Raw genomic sequence first — 20294 nt, forward strand, 5'->3', positions numbered from 1 at the left:
CCCTGTACTATAAAAGGTACTCTGCCCTCTTCCTCCTTGCCTGAGCATTGTTGTCTGCCCATGTTCGTTTAGCAAATGGTCCCTTAGTTGTATCCGGTTTCCTGTATGCCATATCCAGTAATTGTGTTTGATCCTGAGTGAAGTCCAGTGTTGGAGTCGAGTTCATCCTCTGTGTCAGAACTTTTATACAGGCACTCTAGTTCTAAAGAATTTCATTGGCTGTAGTTTGGCCAGCTGCTACTCCGCTATGGAGCGGCTTAGTGGGTCCACATACCCACAAAGCCAAGACAATAGAATTGATGAGGTTCTCCTTTTACCATGAGTATGGTCTATATAGTAATAATCCTTTGAGCTTCATTGTATGGATATTCTTAAATTAGAAATAGGTGTTCAGCACCTAAATATTTTGCAATTTTGAAAACAAATGATACTGCATTTCTATGCACTAGTCTCTATGGGAATGTAAATAAGGTTAATCTGGAATCAAAATCCACAGAAGACCATCAGAAGCCAGTAATAAATCTTCACTTTAAAGGGAACCTGTCACCAGCATTTCACCTATTAAACCAGCAATACCTGGTGGAAGTGTGTGAAAAATAACTTTTATGTAACCTATAAATATCTTCTAAGTAGGCTCTATACCTTTAAGCCTCACGCACACAACATGTCCTATCTTTCCTCGGATCGGAGAATCGGGTCAGTTTTCACGGACCCAATTTACCCGCTAAAGTGAATGGGTCCATGAAGACTATCGGGTGCCACTCGAATGCTGTTAAAAACAGCCCGAGTGGCACAACGATCGTGTGCATGATGGGTAAGAACTCAGTGTCTTAGTGCTCCCAAGCCGTATGCTAATGAGAATAAAAGAGTCATATCTTCATGCTTCAAGCCTTTCAGAGTTAACCCCGCTTCCTTATTTTTGATTGATAGGTCTTCACCTCCCCCCAGCACACACAAAATCCTGCACTTGCGCATCAATGTTCCAATGCGTGCTTACAACGGGACACCATAGCGGTGCATGCAGGAGACGGTGTCGGACCATACATGACGGGTGAATGCACGCTATCTCAGAGGAGAATTTGGCATTCAGGGCGGGCCAGTTTTCAGCGGTGGGCGGGCATAAGAAGAGGAACAATTGACTTATTATTACCATAAAAGGAGCAAAATGTTTGCAGACCGTTATTTAATGTCGGAGGAGTAGTTTAGGAGAGGGGATAACAGCAATGAACTTTTGATAGCAGGGGCCAGCGAGGCTTGAGTAGAGTTCAATAGGGGAAATGCTGGTGACAGGTTCCCTTTAATTTAATAGATTATGCACAATATATATCTACGACATTATTAGGTCTTTCAAAATAAATTAGCTTTGTTTAACTTATTTGCATATGCACAGCAATCAGCTTCAGGGATTAGCATTAGGGCATGCTTTATAAAGAAAGATGCATTCAGACTTGTCAGCTATAGTATAACTCAGAAGTGCCACAGTGTCGAATACCAGACACACTGCAACGTATTAATAACGTCCTATGAAAGAGAGCAGTTTCCAGGGTCTATAGAAGATCTAGTTCTCAACATGTTGACTGGCAGTCGTTTCTCAGAAAGGGCTTCTTACTGGTTTTTCTTGTCATCTGGGGGGTAATAAGGAGGTGGAGGAGGGTGGTCCTGCAAGAAAACATGAATAACATAACTTTGTTGTAATGACTTTTAGAACTTTACTGATGCAACAACGATTCAGTGGTCAGTGATCATCTTCATGCCTATTCTAAGGATATGATTGATATGATGAGAGCAGTGCTTAACATGAATGCCTCAAATATAATTCTCGTGGAGACAGACAAATCTGATGTGTTTCCTTAAGTAGTAAAAACTTTGGAATGCTTTTATTTATCCAATCGATTAGGAGACTGTTCTCTCGTGACACATCCTACTTTACGTTAGTGGTAAAATTTGGTCCATACATTGTGTTTATTTTTGAAAAACACCAAAATTTAGAGAAAATTTGCAAAAGCCAGCATTCTTCTAAATTTAAATGTATCTGTTTGTAAGACAGATAATAATACCCCTAAAATTAGTTACTAGTTAACATTTCCCATAGGTCTATTTATGTTTGCATCACTTTTTTAATGTTCTTTTATTTCTCTAGGACATTACAAGGCAGCAATTTCTCCCATTTTCGAAAACCATTTTTTAGGGAGCACTTCAGTTCCGAAGTGGTTTTAAGGTCCCTATATATTAGAAAGTCCCCATAGATCACCCGTTTGAAAGCTTCACCCCTCAAAGTATTCAAAACAGTATTTAGAAAGTTTATTAACCCTTTAGGCGTTTCACAGGAATTTAAGCAATGCAAAAGGTAATAATTACAAATTTCATTTTTTTTGCATAGATTAATTTTTAATCAATTTTTTCCCGTAACACAGAAGGTTTATCCAGAGAAAGGCAACTCAATAATTATTGCACAGATTCTGCAGTTTTTAGAAATATCCCACATGTGGCCCTAGTGTGCTAATGGACTGAGACATAGGCTGCAGAAGCAAAAGGAGCACCTAGTAGATTTTGGGGCCTCCTTTTTAGTAGAATATATTTTAGGCACCATGTCAGGATTGAAGAAGTCTTGTGCTGTCAAAACAGTGGAAACCCCCCAAAAGTGACCCCATAAGGGAAACTACACCCCTCAAAGAATTTATCTAGGGGTATAGTGAGCATTTTGACACCACAGGTTTTTTGCTGAATTTATTGGAATTCGGCTGCAAAAATGAAAATCCCAAATTTTTTTTCCTGAAAAAAACGGAAATTTTACATTTTTACAAGAAACAAGGGAGAAAAAGCACCCCAGCAATTTGTAAAGGAATATCTCCTGAGTAAGAGAATACCCCATATGTGGTCATAAACTGCTGTTTGGACACACGGCAGGGCTCAGGGAGGAAGAAGTGCAATTTGGCAGTTGAAGCTCAAATTTTGCTGGAATGAAGTTTCGCCTTTGCCATGACACTGAGGGACCAAAACGGTGGACACCCCCCAAAAGTGACTCCATTTAGGAAACTACACCAGTCAGTCAAGGAATTCATCCAGGTGTACAGTGAACATTTTGACCCCACAGGGTTTTTGCTAAATTCATCTGAATAGAGCCGTGAAAATAAATTCAAAATGTTTTCAATAAAATGTATACTTTTTTCATTTCCACAAAGGATTAAAAGAGAAAAAGCACCCCAAGAGTTGCAATTTCTCTCGAGTATGGCAATTCCCCATTGGACACACGGCGGGGCTTAGAAAGGAAGGAGCGCTATTTGGCATGCAGATTTTGCTGGATTGATTTTTGGGGGCCATGTCGCACTTGCAGAGCCCCTGAGGTACCAGTACAGGGGAAACCCCTTTAAAGTGACTCCATTTTGGAGACTACACCCTTTTGAGCAATTTGACCCCACAGGTGTTCCAATTTTTTATTTTCATAAGGAGTAATGGAAGAAATTGTGTAACAAATTGTGTGCTGTTTTTTCTCCCAAGTACGGCAATATCCCATACGTGGCCCTAAACTGCCGTTTGGGCACATGGCAGGGCTCAGAAGGGAAGGAGCGACATTTGGAGCAAAGATTTTGCTGGATTGGTGTTCGGACGCCATGTTTCATTTGCAAAACCCCTGAGGTACCAGAGTACAGTGGAAAGCCCCAAGAAGTGACCCAATTTTGGAAACTACACCCCACAAGGCATTTATCATTTGCATGGACATATGACCGACAGGTCTTAGGAGTGAAAGAGCACCAATGCGCATTTGAGGCTTATGTGGATGGTTTTCGCAGTATTGGCTCACAATTGCAGGGCTCAAATGTCAAATAGTAAAACAAACCCCCAAGTAGTGACCCCTATTTTGGAAACTACACGCCTTCAGGCATTTTAAGGGGTGTAGTAAGCATTTTGACCCCACAGGTGTTTTTTCATTAGAAATTAATGCGCAGTTAAAATTGCAATTTTCCACTGATATGCCATTTTAATGCACAATTTGTTATGCCCACTTTGTGCCACTGAAGACAAATACCTCATAAACTGTTAAGCCGGTTCTCCCAGGTACGGTAATAAAATATATGTGTCATAAACTGCTGTTTGGGCACACTGTAGGGCTCAGAAGGGAGGGAACAAACGCCTTTTGGATTTTGGAACACGGATTTTGATGGTAGTAGTTCTGTTTGGGGTTTTTTCTGTTTCAGTTTACAATGCGGGGGCAAATGTAAGCTGTGCGGAGTACATCAAGGCATAATAATGGGGTAAATAAATAATAATCCGAACATATGTGGCCAGTGTCGCTCTGATAAATGGTGCCCGATTTTATCCCCCCTTTGGAACACACTCTGCACCATTTTTGTCGCCATTTTCTGAGAGCCAAAACTTTTTTTCCGCCAACAAAGATGTGTGAGGGCTTATTTTTTGTGGGACAATCTGTAGATTTCATTCGTACCATTTTGTACATGCGACTTTTTGATCACTTCTTATTCCTTTTTTTGGAAAGCAAGGTGATCAAAAACTGTATAGTTCGCTATGACCTGAATCAGTCAGTCCCGCGAACCTGACGGGTTCAGTGTCAGTGGGTTATGAACATCGATATAATAGATTACAGGTGGGTCCTGCGTGTCGACCCGCTTTCACTGAACCAGTCAGTCCCGCGGACCAGACGGAAGAAGGATTTCGCAAAAAATATAGCTGCTGTGTATAAAGAATACAGAGCAGCTATATCTCAGAAAGTAAAACTAATTTTTTATAAAAAACTATTTAGAAAGTTGTACAAGTCACACTGTCTGACCTTTTTATTATTAAAAAACAATTGCCTTTCAAATGTTTACATAGCCTTTAAAAGGGAGTCAGCAGTTTTGACCCCTTTAAAACGGCTGACAGCGCTATACACAGGACAGGGATAGGAGAGTAACCATACTTTGCAATCGTTAGAGCTAAAGACGTGGCCCCTTCATGTGTATTACTCCGGGCTCTCTTCACTGAACACTACCCATCCACTCCCTTCTGACTCACAGCTCTGGCATCCAATCATGACACCACTAGAGCCATCACTCAGAGCAGATCATTAAAACATAGATTTCTCGATCACGCAACCTGCATGACTGTCATCCAAGGTATAATGCGCTGCTCTCTCCGCCATCTGTCAGAAGTTTTAAGGGGTCAAAGCTACTGACAGATGCCCTTTAAAAGACAACATGATCGTAATCTGCAGCCTCCACATGAGGTAGCTGAGAAGCTTACAGCACTGTGCTATTATCAAGTTTGCAGTAAGTTAAGCTCCCTCTAGGGTGGCTACAGGCAGACATCATGTTATCTTTTAAATCTATGCTGGAGATTTGGAGCGCTGCATCAGCTGGTTTGGTAATTCTGCTTTATTTACTAAAGACCCTTTTACACCGGCCAATTATCAGGCAAACAAGCGTTCATAGAACGCTCGTTCTTGAGAATTGCCCTGTGTAAACAGGGCAACGATCATCGGCTGATTGGATCGTTTTAAATGTCTAAACTATTATCGTTGTCGGCAGCACATCTTCCTGTGTAAACAGGGAGAGGTGCTGCCGACATGATAAAAATGCATGCGGACGAGCGATCGGAGTAACGAGAGCTCGTCCCCATACCAGTTCCTTAAGAAAGGAGCAAACGAGCGCCGATAAACAAGCTGTCTTGTTGATCGGCACTCGCTTACACGGCCCACGTCAGGCCGTTTACTACCACCTTAAACACTTCCCACAAATGGGCGTGACTGTACGTCCTGATTAACAATACATCCCCGCAATAGGGTGTACAGTCACACCCTGTAGACGAAGCGGGCAAAGGAGCTGTGCTCGCTTCATTTTCAGCGGATGTCAGCTGTAATATATAGCGGACATCCCACTGCAACGGCGGCGATCACATTCGCCGCCATTTAAGCCCTTAAATGCGTCAGTCAATAGCGACTGCCGCATCTAAGTGGTTGACGAAGGGAGAGGGCTCCCTCTGTACTCCACCGGACCCCCGTGCGACAGATCGCGGGTGCTGATGGTTGCTATGGAAACCAGGAAGCCTAGGAACGGCTTCATGGTAAACCAGGTACGGAAAAGGTCAGGTCAGTTGAAAAATGACAGTTACAATACACTGCACTACATAAGTAGTGCAGTGTATTGTATCGGGGTTCAGAAGATCAGATCTTCAAGTGCCCAGGTAAGTGTAAAAAAATAAATAGAAAAAAAGTGAAAAAAGTTTAAAAAAAAAAAGTTTAAAAAAAATAAAACTAAAAAGTTTTAACTAATCAAAACAATAAAATCGCCCGATTTCCCTGATTAAGTCCTTTTTTAATTGGAAAAAAATATACATAATAGGTATCGCCGCGTTCGGAACAGCCTGAACTACCGCACGGTGAACACCGTAAAAACAAAATAACAATAAAAAACAAAAAGAAACAATGACAGCATTTCTTTTTTTGGTCAGCTTGTCTCAAAATAAATGTATAAATTGATCAGAAAATCGCAAGTACCCCAAAATGGTAACAATAGAAACTACAGTTCAACACGCAAAAAACAAGACCTCCCACAGCGATATGAACTGAAAAAGAAAAAAGTTATGGCTGTGAGAAAATGGCGACACTATTTTTGTAGAACATGATTTTTGTAGAACAGAGTATTTTTATTGTGGGAAAGTAGTAAAACGTAAAAAAAAAAACAATATAAATTTGGTATCGCTGCAATCGTATCGACCCACAGAATAAGGTTAACATGTTGTATATACTGCACGGTGAAAAAACTGTAAAAAATAAAAAACAAAACCGTGCTAGAATTGCTGTTTTTTGGTTTCTTCATCTCCCCAAAAAAAGGAATAGTGATAAAAAAATAAAAAATAAAATAGAAAAAAATAAAATCGCATGTACCCAAAAATGGAACCAATAAAAATTACAGCTCCTTCCAGAAATAACGCACCCTCACTGGAAAAATAACACGCTATGACTCTCAACAGACAATGATGGCCCAGACTAATTTTTTAGGTCCAGTAGTTTTTCACTAAAAACCCCACTAAGTTATTTGCTAGACACCACAGGTGGACCCTGTAGATGCAGCGGAGATGAGGAAACTTTAGGGCCTTGTGCTGCTTATAGGCCTAGTGAAAAAGCCAAAGATTAGGTAAAATTGGAGCGCAGATATTTGCATAATACCCTAAAAACCCGGCCTGTGCATAAAGGATTGGTTCAAAGCGACCACACCAATCCATGGATAATTAATTTTATTATTCATTCACCCCATTACTACATCATCCTATTATACCCTAATGTACTCAGCCCAACTTATATGTGCCCTGATGTACTCCGCACAGCTTACATATGCCCAGATGTACTCCGCACAGTTTACCTATGCCCCCACATTATAAGCTGAAATACCAGTAAAACCCCAAACCGTACTACTACTACCAAGTAAAATCTGCGCTCTAAAAGCAAAATGGCAGTCCTTCTGAGCTTGGCGGTGTGCCCAAACAGCAATTTATGACCACAAATGGGGTACTACTGAACTCTGGAGAACCCGCTTAACAATTTATGGGGTGTGTGTCTCCAGTGAAACAAGCTGGGCACAACACATTGGGCACTGAACTGGCATATCTGTGGAAAATGGCAATTTTTAATCTGTAACATCTTGTGTACAAATTTTTGCAAAACACTTGTGGGGGTCAAAATGCTCGCTACACTTCTAGATGAATTCCATGAGGGATGTGGTTTCCAAAATGGAGTCGTTTTTTGGGGGTCTCCACTGTACTGGTACCTCAGCCCAATGCAACATGGTGTCAGAAAACGAATGTTGTAAAATCTCCATGCCAAAAACCAAATGGCGCTCCTTCCCTTTAGAGCCTCGATGTGTGTCCATATAGCAGTTTACAACCACATGTAGTGTATTGCCTTACTCGGGAGAAATTGCGTGACAAGTTTTAGGGTGTCCTTTCTCCTGTATTCCTTGTAAAAATGTTGAGCTAAAACTACACATTAGAAAAAATGTAGATTTAAATTGGCCCAATTGTAATAAAATCGATAAAACACACTTGTGGGGTCAAAATATTCACTAGAACTCAAATTTAACTCCTTGAGGGGTTAAGTCTCGAAAATGGGGTCACATTGGGGAATTTATTCTGTACTAGTAGTACCTAAGAAAGCTTTGCACATGCGACAAGGCGCTTAGAAACCAAGTGAGCTAAATATGTGCTCAAAAAGTCACATGGCGCTCCTTCTTTTCGGAGTCCTGCCATGTGTCCAAACAGCATTTTGCGATCGCATATGGGGTATTGCTGTACTCGGGAGAAAATGCTTTACAAATGTTAAGGTGCTTTTCTCCTATAGTTCTTGTAAAAATGCTACATTTTGAGCTAGAACTACATCTTTTTGGAAAAAAATTATATATATTCTTTTATTTTCACATCCCAATTCTAATAAATTCAGCAAAAACCTGTGGGGTCAAAATGCTCACTACACCCCTAGATTAATTCCTCAAGGGGTGCAGTTTACCAAATGGAGTCACATTTCAGGGGTTTTTACTGTAGTGGTACCTCAGGAGCTCTGTAAATGCAACATGGCGCCCAGGTATCAATCCAGCAAAATCTGCGCTCCAAATGAAAATGGTGCTCCTTCCCTTCGGAGTCCTGCTGTGTATCCAAACAGCAGGTTAGGACCACATATGAGGTATTTCCCCTACTCTGAAGAAGTTGCTTTACAAATGTTGGGGTGCCTTTTTTCCATTATTTGTTTAGAAAATGAAAAACTTTGAACTACAGCTACGTCTTATTGAAAAAAAAAGTTAATTTTTCATTTTCACTGCCCATTTATAAAAAAAATCTGAGACACCTGTGGTTTCAAAATTCTCACTACACCCCTAGATGAATTCCACAATGGGTGTAGTTTTCCAAATGGAGTCACTTTTGGGGAGTTTCTACTGTACTGGTACCTTAGGGCCTTTGCAAAAGTGACATGGTGCCGAGAAGCCAATCCAGCAAAATCTGCGCTCCAAAAGCAAAATGGCACGCCTTCCCTTCTGAGCCCTGCTGTATATTCATATGGTAGTTTATTACCACATATGGGGTATTTCCGTACTCTGTAGAAATTGCTTTACAAATGTTGGGGTGCTTTTTCTCCTTTACTTGATGATCAAATGAAACATTTGAGTTAAAGCTACGTCTTAGTGGAAAAAAATAATATTTTTCATTTTCACTGCTCAATTCTAATAAAATCTATGGAACACCTGTGGGGTCAAAATGCTCACTGCACCCCTAGATTAATTCCTTGTGGGGTGTCGTTTCCAAAACGGGGTCTTTTTTGAGGTGTTACCTTTGTTTTGGCACCACAAGTAGTCTTCTAACCTGACATGGTGCCTAAAATATAATCTAATAAAAAGAAGGCCCCAAAATCCACTAGGTGTCCCTTTGCTTCTAAGGTCTGTGTTTCAGTCCATAAGAACACTAGGGTCACATGTGGGATATTTCTAAAAACCGCAGAATATGGGCATTAAATATTTAGTTGCGTTTCTCTGGTAAAATCTTCTGTGTTACAGAAAGAATGGATTCAAACTGAATTTCTGCAAAAAAAATAAAAATAAATGAAATTTGTAAATTTCACCTCCACTTTGCTTACATTTCTGTGAAATGCCTAAATGGTTAAGAAACTTTCTAAATGCGGTTTTGAATACTTTGAGGGGTGCAGCTTTTAAAATTGGGTGTTTTATGGGGGTTTCTCCAAAATATAGGCCCCTCAAAGCTACTTCAGAACTGAACCCTATAAAAATAGGCTTTTGAAATTTTCTTGAAAATTGCTGCTAAACTTCTAAGCTTTGTAACGTCCTAGAAAAATAAAATGATGTTCAAAAAATGATGCCAACATAAAGTAGACATATGTAAACTAGCAACTATTTTGTGTGGTATTACTATCTGTCTTACAAGCAGTTATATTCTAATTTAGAAAAATGCAAATTTTAGCAATTTTTCTCAAAATGTTTGTGTTTTTCACAAATAAGCAATGAATTTATCGACCACATTTTACCCCTGACATAAAGTACAATTTGTCACAAGAAAAGAGTCTCAGTATCGCTTGGCTAGGTGAAAGCATTCCAAAGTTATTACTTTATAAACGGACGCAGATTTTAAAAATGGGGCTCGGTCATTTAGTCCAAAAGTGGCTGCGACGGGAAGGGGTTAAGGGTCCTTTTACACTGGCCAATATTGGCAGTAAAAACAACCGCCAATCAACGAGACAGCTCGTTGATTGGCGCTCCATTTGCTCCTTTCACAAGGAGATATGTATGGGTACTACGATCGCTCGTCCCCATGCATTTCCATCACGTTTACACAGGGAGATGTGCTGCAAACAACGATAATATACTGTGCTGCATTAACAATACGATCAGCCGATAAACAAGCTGATCGTTGCCCTGTCATGTGAACGCTCGTTTTCCTGATCAATGGCCCATCTAAAAGGGTCTTTAGTCTCTGCTCACATCACACTTGAGCCTTCTGTCAGACATACATGTCAAGAGTATTACTCGATATTTATCTCTGATGGAAGGCTCTGACGTATGCGACTATATAGGATTACAGTGTTATAAGTTGGCCTTAGGCTCTGATGTTAAAAAAAACAACTATATACTACGCGGTATATGGTCTGTTGGGTGAACGGAGACCAATGAATATGTTTGTTGTATATGCCGGGAGCTTTTCCTGCCGTGTATTTATCAAACGTAGGGCTGAAACGTGATTTAAACAGAGCCTTAAAGAGATATTGTAATATTTGTGTGTTGTTGCGAGAGTAATTTTTTTGGCAAGAGTGTCAGCAGGAAGTGCCGCCACACTCTTTGTCACCTTTGTGTTAGCCTCTCAGAAACTGATGATTTAACTGTCACTTTGCTAGGTATTGAAAGAGCTCACAGAATGACATCAGTTTCTGAGATGCTAATTTAGAGGTGACAAAAATAGCTGGCACAAGAAAAAAAAGAGAAGTGTCCAATATGTCTACGTTTAGATAAACAAATACCAAACTTTGCTGCTGCTGCACCTTCTGATTTACTAATATGTGGCGCATTTTGAATTTTTTTTTTTAAAGGAAATTCTCTTTAAAACAGCCTATATTCAAGATTCAGGCCCACTAGAAATCAGGTGTTATTGTTGGGGGAATGTTGCCAGTGCCCATTGAGATAGAATACGTGGTGTCCTCCTGAGCTGCACTCTGCAATTGCAATCCACCCTGGCTATCCTGGTGATTTAACTCTATGACATCCATATAGCCCAATAAAGCATATCAAAGTAGTAGTCTTGCCATGATCCATGGTATAATTGATCAAAGGTAGCAAAATATCTTTGAATGTATGGGATTATTTTGAGAATAGTACAACACTGTATTAATATTGGTTAATCTGTTTACTTAGGGGGGGGGGATCCTTTAGGTCAATGACTTACCGGTGGCATGTAAACATGGGGAGGGTTGGGCTGACTGCTGTAACCACTGGCAGACGCTTCTGCAGCCTTGGCTTCAGCTATACAACACGTAAAAGCAGAAGTCAGAATTGGAACATGTGTCATTACTTTTTTTTTTTTAAACTTCCTTTTATTGAACATTTTTTCCAAACAATTACGTTTGTGTGGAAAACAGAAGGAATGAAGGGAACGGGAACAATGTAATACAATCAGCAGTCCAGAGGATCAGTTAGATGTCCATTAAAAACACAAATTACACATCAAGAAATTGACGTAACTGGCCAAGCAGGATAAAATAGATTGGGGGGGGGGGGTGGGGGGTGCGGGGAAGGGAGAGAAGGGGGGGAAAGAAAGTAAAACGAAATAACTTTCAATTTTTTATCTCGTTCTGCTTATGAAGGAAACAATGCAGATGAAATACTCACATTTGTTGTAAATTGTAAGCAATACCCCACCCCAGTAAATTTGAAAAAGAAAAACCTAAATCAGGAATGGAGGCATCCGCGGGAACCAGCCCACCGCAACACATCCACCCCAACAGAGCCTGTGTCATTACTTTATTACTTTGATCATAATATGGTCATGTAAATCCTTTAGATCATTTTTCTTGACCCCTACATCTCTTTTTGGTATATGAATTTCAAAGAAATATATATTTAGTCAAATTTGCAGAACCATCCAACCTTATGTCAGGCCTTCTAGGTTTGGCCTACAGCTCAGTCACTATTCTACTCTACCGGTTTGACTAGGCCCACAACCCTGTGGCACTGTAGAGCCTTCCTGAAGCGAATGCAGCTCTCTTTTTACCTCCCCTGGAATAAGCATGGTGTCGGTACATTTTCCACTTATATTCTGACTCCGGCATTAAACCCTTCCCGGACCTACAGGAGGAGTTTACCTTTTTCTCCACCCAAAAATGTTTAGATTTTAGAGTTAAAAACTCACGCGTGTGTAAATAGCCCCATTGAAATCAATAGGTCCGTGTGCTGTGCGTTATTTCAACGCACAGCACACGGACGAGAATCACGCTAGTGTGAATGAGCCCTTAGAGCCAGTTCACTGTTTTTTTACGCGGAAACGTGCCAAAAAACGGCCGAAAATGCCTCCCATTGATTTCAATGGGAGGCGGAGGCGATTTTTCCCCGTGAGCGGAAAAACCATCTCGCGGGGAAAAGCGACATGCCCCATCGTCGGGCGTTTACGTCTCTGACCTCCCATTGACATCAATGGGAGGCAGAGAAAGCGTATTATGCAGCATTTTTTTGCCAGTGACGCTCAATGGCATCCAGACGGAATTTTGAGGCAGAACTTTCTGCCTGCAAATAACTCAGTGTGAACATACCCTTACTCTTATATGACTTCACAGACACATTGTCCTACTTTGTTTTGTTGCTTTTAACTGACGTTATTTATGACATGCTAAATATTTATATTATGCTTGGTTTATGATATTTGCTGTACGGCAATAAACTTTATTTGGTCAATTTCTATTTTATCCACATAAATGTCTTTATGATCTACACCATGGTTACAGCAATATATTTTGACATACACACAAAGCAGCCACTTAGGTAAATTGTTCTAGTACGGAGACCCATTTGTGCCTTTAAAACAGAAGATCTTTGTGACATGATTCAACAAAGAGCTGTAGGAGCCATAGCGGCTGCTAGTGGCGCCACCTGGTATGAGGGGGCTGTGGCCCCTGCTATGGCTGCTACAGTGGTAGCTACGCCGCTGTGCAGATCTATATCTCTTCATGGTAACAGACTACAAAAACACTCTGTAAAGTGTGATCATGCAGTCAAAGTCCCTTCCATCTGTCCCCTACATTCGGTAGGTTAGCAAGAAGTAAAACGGTAGGATATTTTAATCGAGACTGTTAGCAAAGTTGCTTCATTTTTCGTTATAGATACAATAAAACAAAAATTATTTTTGCACATAAGATTTTTTTTATTTTTTATTGCCATTGTTTTCCTGCAGCAAATTACCAAAGTGGCCAAAATGTAAATAAAATGATACGTGTGAACTCCCACCTGCTGGAGTAGAAGGCAAATCAGGAGCACAAGCAGCCGGCGGTCCCATGGTTCCCGGGTATGGAGGAGGAGGAGGATGCATGTAGGTCATAGAACTGTCCTGCATAGAAGGCCCAGGGTAAAAGTCTGTAACACAATTTATGAAAGACATAAGATCAGAACATAGTGCATTATTGTGTGCAATATAAGACACTGAAGAAAACAATTTTCCTTTTCCCCAATGATAGTCAAGTCCAATTATTAGATTTGATTTACTTATAAGGGATGTAAACAGAGGGTTTGGGGTTAGTCTGTATGGGGCGAAGGTAGGTCCTGGCAAAAATGTGTGTACTAGGACTCCGCTGCCATGCTTCTGCTCAATAACTTACAAAGTGCTATGTGACCGTGAATCAATATGAGAAAAAAAATATATAAATACAAATCTGCATTTGTTACGATGTACGACACTTCTTTTGTCATAAATTGTATATTTTGAAAGGCTTATTTAGGTCTACACGTTACCATGTTGCTTTGAATTATATTTAAAGAGTCTCTGTCACCACATTATAAGTGGCCTATCTTCTACATAATGTGATCGGCGCTTCAATGTAGATTACAGCAGTGGTTTTTATTTAGAAAAACTATCATTTTTGACGGAGTTATGAACGATTTTAGCTTATTATAAAAATGTCAGTTTCTGTTTTGCAGCTTCTAAGTATCCAATGCAAAAAAGCTGCGACAATATCAACCGAATCTGCCAGTAAGCTGGACTGACGGCCTGGCTGAAATCTGCTCCTGTGTGCCTCTGACACTTCATCTCTCCGGAATACTGATAAATTCAACTTGGATATTAAAAGTATTCAGGTTAGATAAGTAGTCAGAGGCACACAGGAGCCAATGTAAGCCGAGCCATCGGTCCAGCTTAAGAATGGATTCGGCTGACGTTGTTCTTAAGCTTCTATGTACAGTGGATACATAGTTGCTGCAGAACAGAAATAAAGCAACATTTTTAATAAGTTTACTAGAAAAGTGCTTAATGTCACAAAATACATATATTTAAAAAAAAATAAAATAAAAAAAAAAGCAACAAATGTTTCTACAGCCTTTAAGTTGTTGTGCAGCACTGGCCTAAATTGTACATTGACAAAATGGTTACAAGTATTAAATCTTACCTGTAGGTGGTGGGGGAAATGGATAGCCAGCGGGAATAGGATAGATCCCATTAGCTGCAAGTGGTGGATAGGCATATCCTCCATTGGGCATATATGGAAATACATCAGATGGTTGTCCCCCTCTTGAAGCTATGAACAAAAATAGATTAGAGTGGCATATTTACTGGTATGTTATTACTGGGATGTGCTCCCTCCAGACACCTCTAGTGGTGCTATCTCAAGGGGAAGAAAATAGGACTGAACAAGATAAAATTCAATCTGTCCAATCCGTTTTTCCGCTTAGCTGCAAGGTAGTCTGCTAGTTACCACAGACATTAGCGAGTCAATGGATCCTATGAAATCTCATGTCTATCGTTCTCTGACTTGTAATGTAAATTGGTCGATGATCTAGGGATTTATTCTGATTGCCAAATTGGAGTCGGGAAGGAATTTTTCCCTAAAATTAGGAAAATTGGCTTTAGCCTTATGTGGATCTTGCCTTCCTCTTGTTTTAACATTGAAGAATAATAGGATGAACTGAATGGACATAACTCTTTTTTCAGCTATACATACGATGATACTATGATAATATTTCTGAATGGCGGGCTGTTCGAGCTATAGATAGGTACATATGTGTGTATATATATATATATATATATATATATATTTATTCTAAAAAGAATATATGTGTATATATATATATATATATATATATATATATATATATTTATTCTAAAAAGTATTTTCTTTCATGTGATAAGAAGAGAAGTCAGGAAGAGAATGAATATGGTATCCCCATTGTTAATACAATTCGTTACAAGTGCAGTCATATTCTAGCTGCACATCATGCAGTAGGTTTTAAATATGCGGCACTTACCTTGTGAGGCCATTTGTAGCATGTGTTGACCAAACTCAATAGCTCCACCAGAAGGAAAGATTAGCTTGAATGTGGCAGAGCCTTCCCAGCCACCTACATATGAAGCAAAGAAAGAACTCTGTACCCAGTCTTGACACCTGCATGTAAATTGGATTACAAAGCTCTGTACTGGCAAAGTGCCATGAGCTTAATGTACATTGTGGCTAAACATTAAAGTGATAAAATACCCAAAAGCAAATATGTATTACCACTTAATCATATAGATAGGTTATTTAACCCCTTCGCGCTCAGAATGGACTGAGTAATGTTCGTCAGGTTATCAACCGTCCGGAAAAATGAGTTTGCTTATTCCGGATCCACAAAGGGTTAAGTGACACTCAACCAACTCTCCATCTCCCAGATGTACTGACCATCTGGAGCACCCCTTCAGTGTTTCCGCCTTTACCAAGGGGACACTGAAGGAGAGAGGTGTTAGAGGTGATCCTAAAGCTGGTGGGTGACAGAGGAGCAGGCCCGCTTGCCTTCATAGGCAGGATGAACGACAGTGCATTTGCATAGGACACTGTGCGCTCGTCAAATCGGAACTCATGGAGACCTTGTGACCCTATGTCTTCATGATGCGAAGAATAAATGAAAAAGAAAATTCTTGGTAGAGACTCTGCTGCTATCGGCAAGTGTCTGCCTCCTACAACACGAAGTTAAGACTGAATAGCTCAGTGTCTGTAGGCAGGGTATATATATCCTGTAGGAGGAATCACTTTTTTATTTCATAGTGTTAAGCCTCCTAGTAGCAACATTGTATACCCACGGTCTGTGTCCCCCAATGTTATGAACTAGAAATGGCATTTAAAAAAAAAATATATATAATGTAACTTAACCCCTTAATGACCGGGCCTGAAAAGAGCAGCTATTTTTTTCTGTTTATGCCTCTTTGCCTTTCAGCAGCCATAACATTTTTATTTTTTTGTTGACGTGCCTTGTTTTATGGGAGAGAAATAATATCTTTTTTTCCCCACAGTGAATATAGGAAAAAGCGATCAGCATTGTTTTTCTTGTTTATTTTTTTATCCCGTTCACGTTTCTTGCTAAATAACCCATTAAATTAATTCTTCAGGTTATTATGGTCGTGTAGATACCTAATATGTGTAGGTTTTTTGTTTTTATGTAATGTAGGGGCAATAAAATATATTTTATGCAAAATAATGACTTTGGGACTTTTTTTTAATTTATTTTTTTGTTACTTGTTTTTTTTTAATTCCATTAAGGGATAACTTTATTTAGAACTTTATTTTTTACTAATAATGTATTAGCATACTCCTGTATGCTAATACATTACACTGTGTCACTATGATGTGGTGTGCCCGAACAGCAGGCAAACGGAACAGACAGCCCTGGGGTCCTTTGTAGGTCCCCAGGGCTTACTGCAGAGGGATTCACCTGTCTTTGATCGCATCACCAGATGTCCTTTGTGATGCGATCAAAGAGAGCAATTACCTTTGATCATGCCGCAATCAAATGGTTAAACAGCTGGGGTCCGAAAGGTGAGCTGGAGGAACCTTCCTATTGTTTCTTTATCCCTCCATAGACTCTAGGTCCACCTTGGACATTGAAAACTGCACTTTTTCATGTCTAAGGTGGGCTACGTTCATGTGAATGTAGCCTTAGCTGCTCTGTTTACACTGGCCAATAATTGGAAATGAGCATTCATCCAATCATTTATATTATCTAATTGCTAAGAGGCAAAAAAAGCCCAATTTCCAAACTACCCGTTATGTAGCATAGTTTTATTAAAATATAACCTTTATTTAATAACAAGAACACACAATTATTAAAAGGATAAAAACTTAAAGGTCTGATTAATACTACGCTGCCATAATTCACAGTGATTTTTATTACTGTCTAAATAAGCAGCTGCAGTCCGCTTTAGCAAATAGTAAATTCCATATGACTGCCGCAACATGTTTCGCTACACAAGATTGCACTTATCATCAAACTTCCCCTATTTATAGACTTCTGTTGATGTCATCGGGGAGAAAGGTTGCATTAGGCCAATCAAAATCATTATGAAGGGTCAAACATCTTTCCAAAATTATGGACTTCGATCTAGTCCAATTAAAAGCCTCTCTGTCTATCCAACGAAGTGATTCATCCAGAGCATTCGTTCTAGAGATAAGCAGAAGCCAAGTTTTGTTATCTGCGCATGTCAATGGACTTCGATATGTCTGTTTAGTTGGGATATGTATTAGGGGCCGGTGGAAACAGAGCGCTGTACTCAGCTGTTTCCGTCAGCCGCGTAGACATTGAATGGAGGGGCAGGGCGCATGCATGATCACCGATCCATTCAAACTCTTCCTCACTGTGGTCCTGAAGTGAAGAGGAACAAGGGGCTCGGACCCCCATTTTAACAATTGGTTGGGCCCCCAGTCATCAATGACCGATCCTGTGGATAGTTGATGAATGTTCCTCCGGGGATGACCCCTTTAATTCAGTTTTTAATGATCATGTGCAAAGGAAGCAAGGCCGTATCTCTGTGTAGAAAACTGCCAGACAATGATTCTTGATATTCACTTACTGGAGCTATAAAGAATTAGTTATGATGTGCATCTTACCTCCAGGCTCTGCACTCACTGTGCCCTTGATAAAGTTAGCTCCGAAAACAGGTTGCTTGATTTCACAATCTTTCATCAGATAGAACGGCATCATGAATGACTGCATAGGGACCCTTCCTTTGGATGAAAATATTACCTGCAGGTTTAATGGTACTCTTTATTAACAGGCTGCAGTTCTTATGGTTTTAAAAGGAACACCGTGGGCAAACCTGATCCACCGTGTTAAGGCTTGTGCAGGGCATGGGGGGCGGTTTAGGACTCAAAGAAGTTAAAAATAAATTCCTGAATCATTCTTCACCCGCTCTGGCCATGCACATGGCTTAACACGGTGGATCAGTTTAGCCCGATGCGTCCTTTTAAAGGAACAGTGTCACCACAAAAAAAAATTTCATGTCAGTTTAATGTTAGTGTTTTATTAAAAACGTTTTTATTTATTTGTGTGTTTGTGTGTTACTTTTTTCAATTTTTTCCACTTTTTCTTCCCTATGGGGGCTGCCATTTTTTTTTCCATTTCTGTATGTGTCGATTAACGACACATACAGACATGGAATACGGCAGCCACAGTCCCGTAGGGACTGCGAACGGGTCCCGTCCCATCCACTTCTGTGTACGCCGTCTGTGTGGGAACTGCGCATGCGCCGCTCCCACACAGTCCAATTTGAAATGCGCGCCGTCCGGCGCCATTTTCCTGTGGACCGGAAGTCGCGGCCGGACAGTAAGATTACTACTTCCGGTCGCGGCTTCCGGACTTGTGCACTTGGACCAGTGGCAGCAGACGGAGCGGACGGGCCGGAGGGAGCCGCGGCGGCAGGAGCAGGTAAGAGATTTCTATGTATGTTCGTGTTTGTGTGTGTTTACTACTGTATGTAAACCTACTACACTGTGTGCTAGCTCAAAAAATGGCGACACACAGTGTAGGAGGTTAGACCGTTCAATCCCCTCGTTTATCCCGGCACTAGCCAGGATAAAGGAGGGGGGGATTCTCAGAGCTCACTAGAGTGAGTGATTTTTTCCCAATTTTGCAGCAAAAAGCAATGTGGTTGCTTTACCACATGCAATGCTGCAATTTTGGGAATAGCTCCATCTAGTGACCAGCAATGGGAAATATTATAAATTAGAATCTAATTTATAATATTTCCTGACTCGTGAAAAAAATAAAAAAAATTTGAACAATGTTTAATCACCTACACACTAATTGTTTAATTAAAAAAACAAAAACATGTTTTGCTGGCAACACATTCCCTTTAAGTTTAAAAATACAGTAACAAAAATATTATAAACAGTAAGATATTATTAAAAATAAAATAACCAACTCTACTAAGCTGTATAATTGCATTAAAGTGTTTTTTATCTGGGATGTAAACATTGATGAATTTAAGGATATTAGAATAGGCCAACAATGTTTTATCGCGGGGTCAGATACCCAGGATCCCAACAGATCAGCAAAAATGAAGGGGCTTCGGTACTTCATTAAAGAGACTGTAACCACATTATAAGTGCCCTATCTCCTATATAAGGAGATGGGCGCTGTAATGTAGGTGACAGTAATGCTTTTTATTTAGAAAAACTATCTATTTTTACCACTTTATGAGCAATTTTTAGCTTTATGCTAATTCGTTTCTTAATGTTTTTACTTTAGACCAAGTGGGCGTTGTACAGAGGAGTGCATGACGCTGACCAATCAGCATCATGCACTCCTCTCCATTCATTTACACTGCACTAGCGATATAGTTATATCGTTATGTGCAGCTACATACACACACTATAACATTACTACAGTGTCCTGATAATGAATATACATTCCCTCCAGCCGGGACGTGATGTTTATTCAGAATCCTGACACGTCTGAATCTTTTCTGTGAGATTTCCAACAAGTGAAACGTAATCTCGTTTACATCGTAATCTCGCGAGATTACATTCGCCTTGCTGGAAATCTCACAAAAAAGATTCAGACGTGTCAGGATTCTGAATACACATCACGTCCTGGCTGGAGGTAATGTATATTCATTATCAGGACATTGCAGTAATGTTATAGTGTGTTTATGTGACTGCACATAGCGATATAGCTATATCTCTAGTGCAGAGTAAATGAATGGAGAGGAGTGTATGACGCTGATTAGTCACTGATTGGTCAGCGTCATACACTCTTCTGTACAACGCCCACTTGGTCTAAAGTATAAACACGCCCACTTGGGCATTA

At 40.1% G+C, this 20294-nt stretch overlaps 1 protein-coding gene across 2 annotated transcripts in view; it reads right to left on the minus strand.

Annotated features, from left to right (window-relative positions):
- Positions 1 to 300: 300 nt before the first annotated feature.
- The window catches only part of WBP2 (WW domain binding protein 2), a 29655-nt gene continuing 9661 nt past the window's right edge, over positions 301 to 20294 (minus strand). For both annotated transcript variants that reach the window (XM_075845857.1, XM_075845858.1), the window contains exons 3-8: positions 18095 to 18230; positions 15486 to 15578; positions 14630 to 14758; positions 13479 to 13604; positions 11428 to 11504; positions 301 to 1659 (exon numbers count right to left, since the gene is read on the minus strand). In XM_075845857.1, the coding sequence (XP_075701972.1) occupies positions 1606 to 1659; positions 11428 to 11504; positions 13479 to 13604; positions 14630 to 14758; positions 15486 to 15578; positions 18095 to 18230 (615 nt within the window). In that variant the 3' untranslated portion in view covers positions 301 to 1605. The remainder of the gene's footprint in view (positions 1660 to 11427; positions 11505 to 13478; positions 13605 to 14629; positions 14759 to 15485; positions 15579 to 18094; positions 18231 to 20294) is intronic.

The sequence above is a fragment of the Rhinoderma darwinii genome, chromosome 13 (genome assembly GCF_050947455.1).
Source record: "Rhinoderma darwinii isolate aRhiDar2 chromosome 13, aRhiDar2.hap1, whole genome shotgun sequence".
Lineage (NCBI taxonomy): Eukaryota > Metazoa > Chordata > Amphibia > Anura > Rhinodermatidae > Rhinoderma > Rhinoderma darwinii.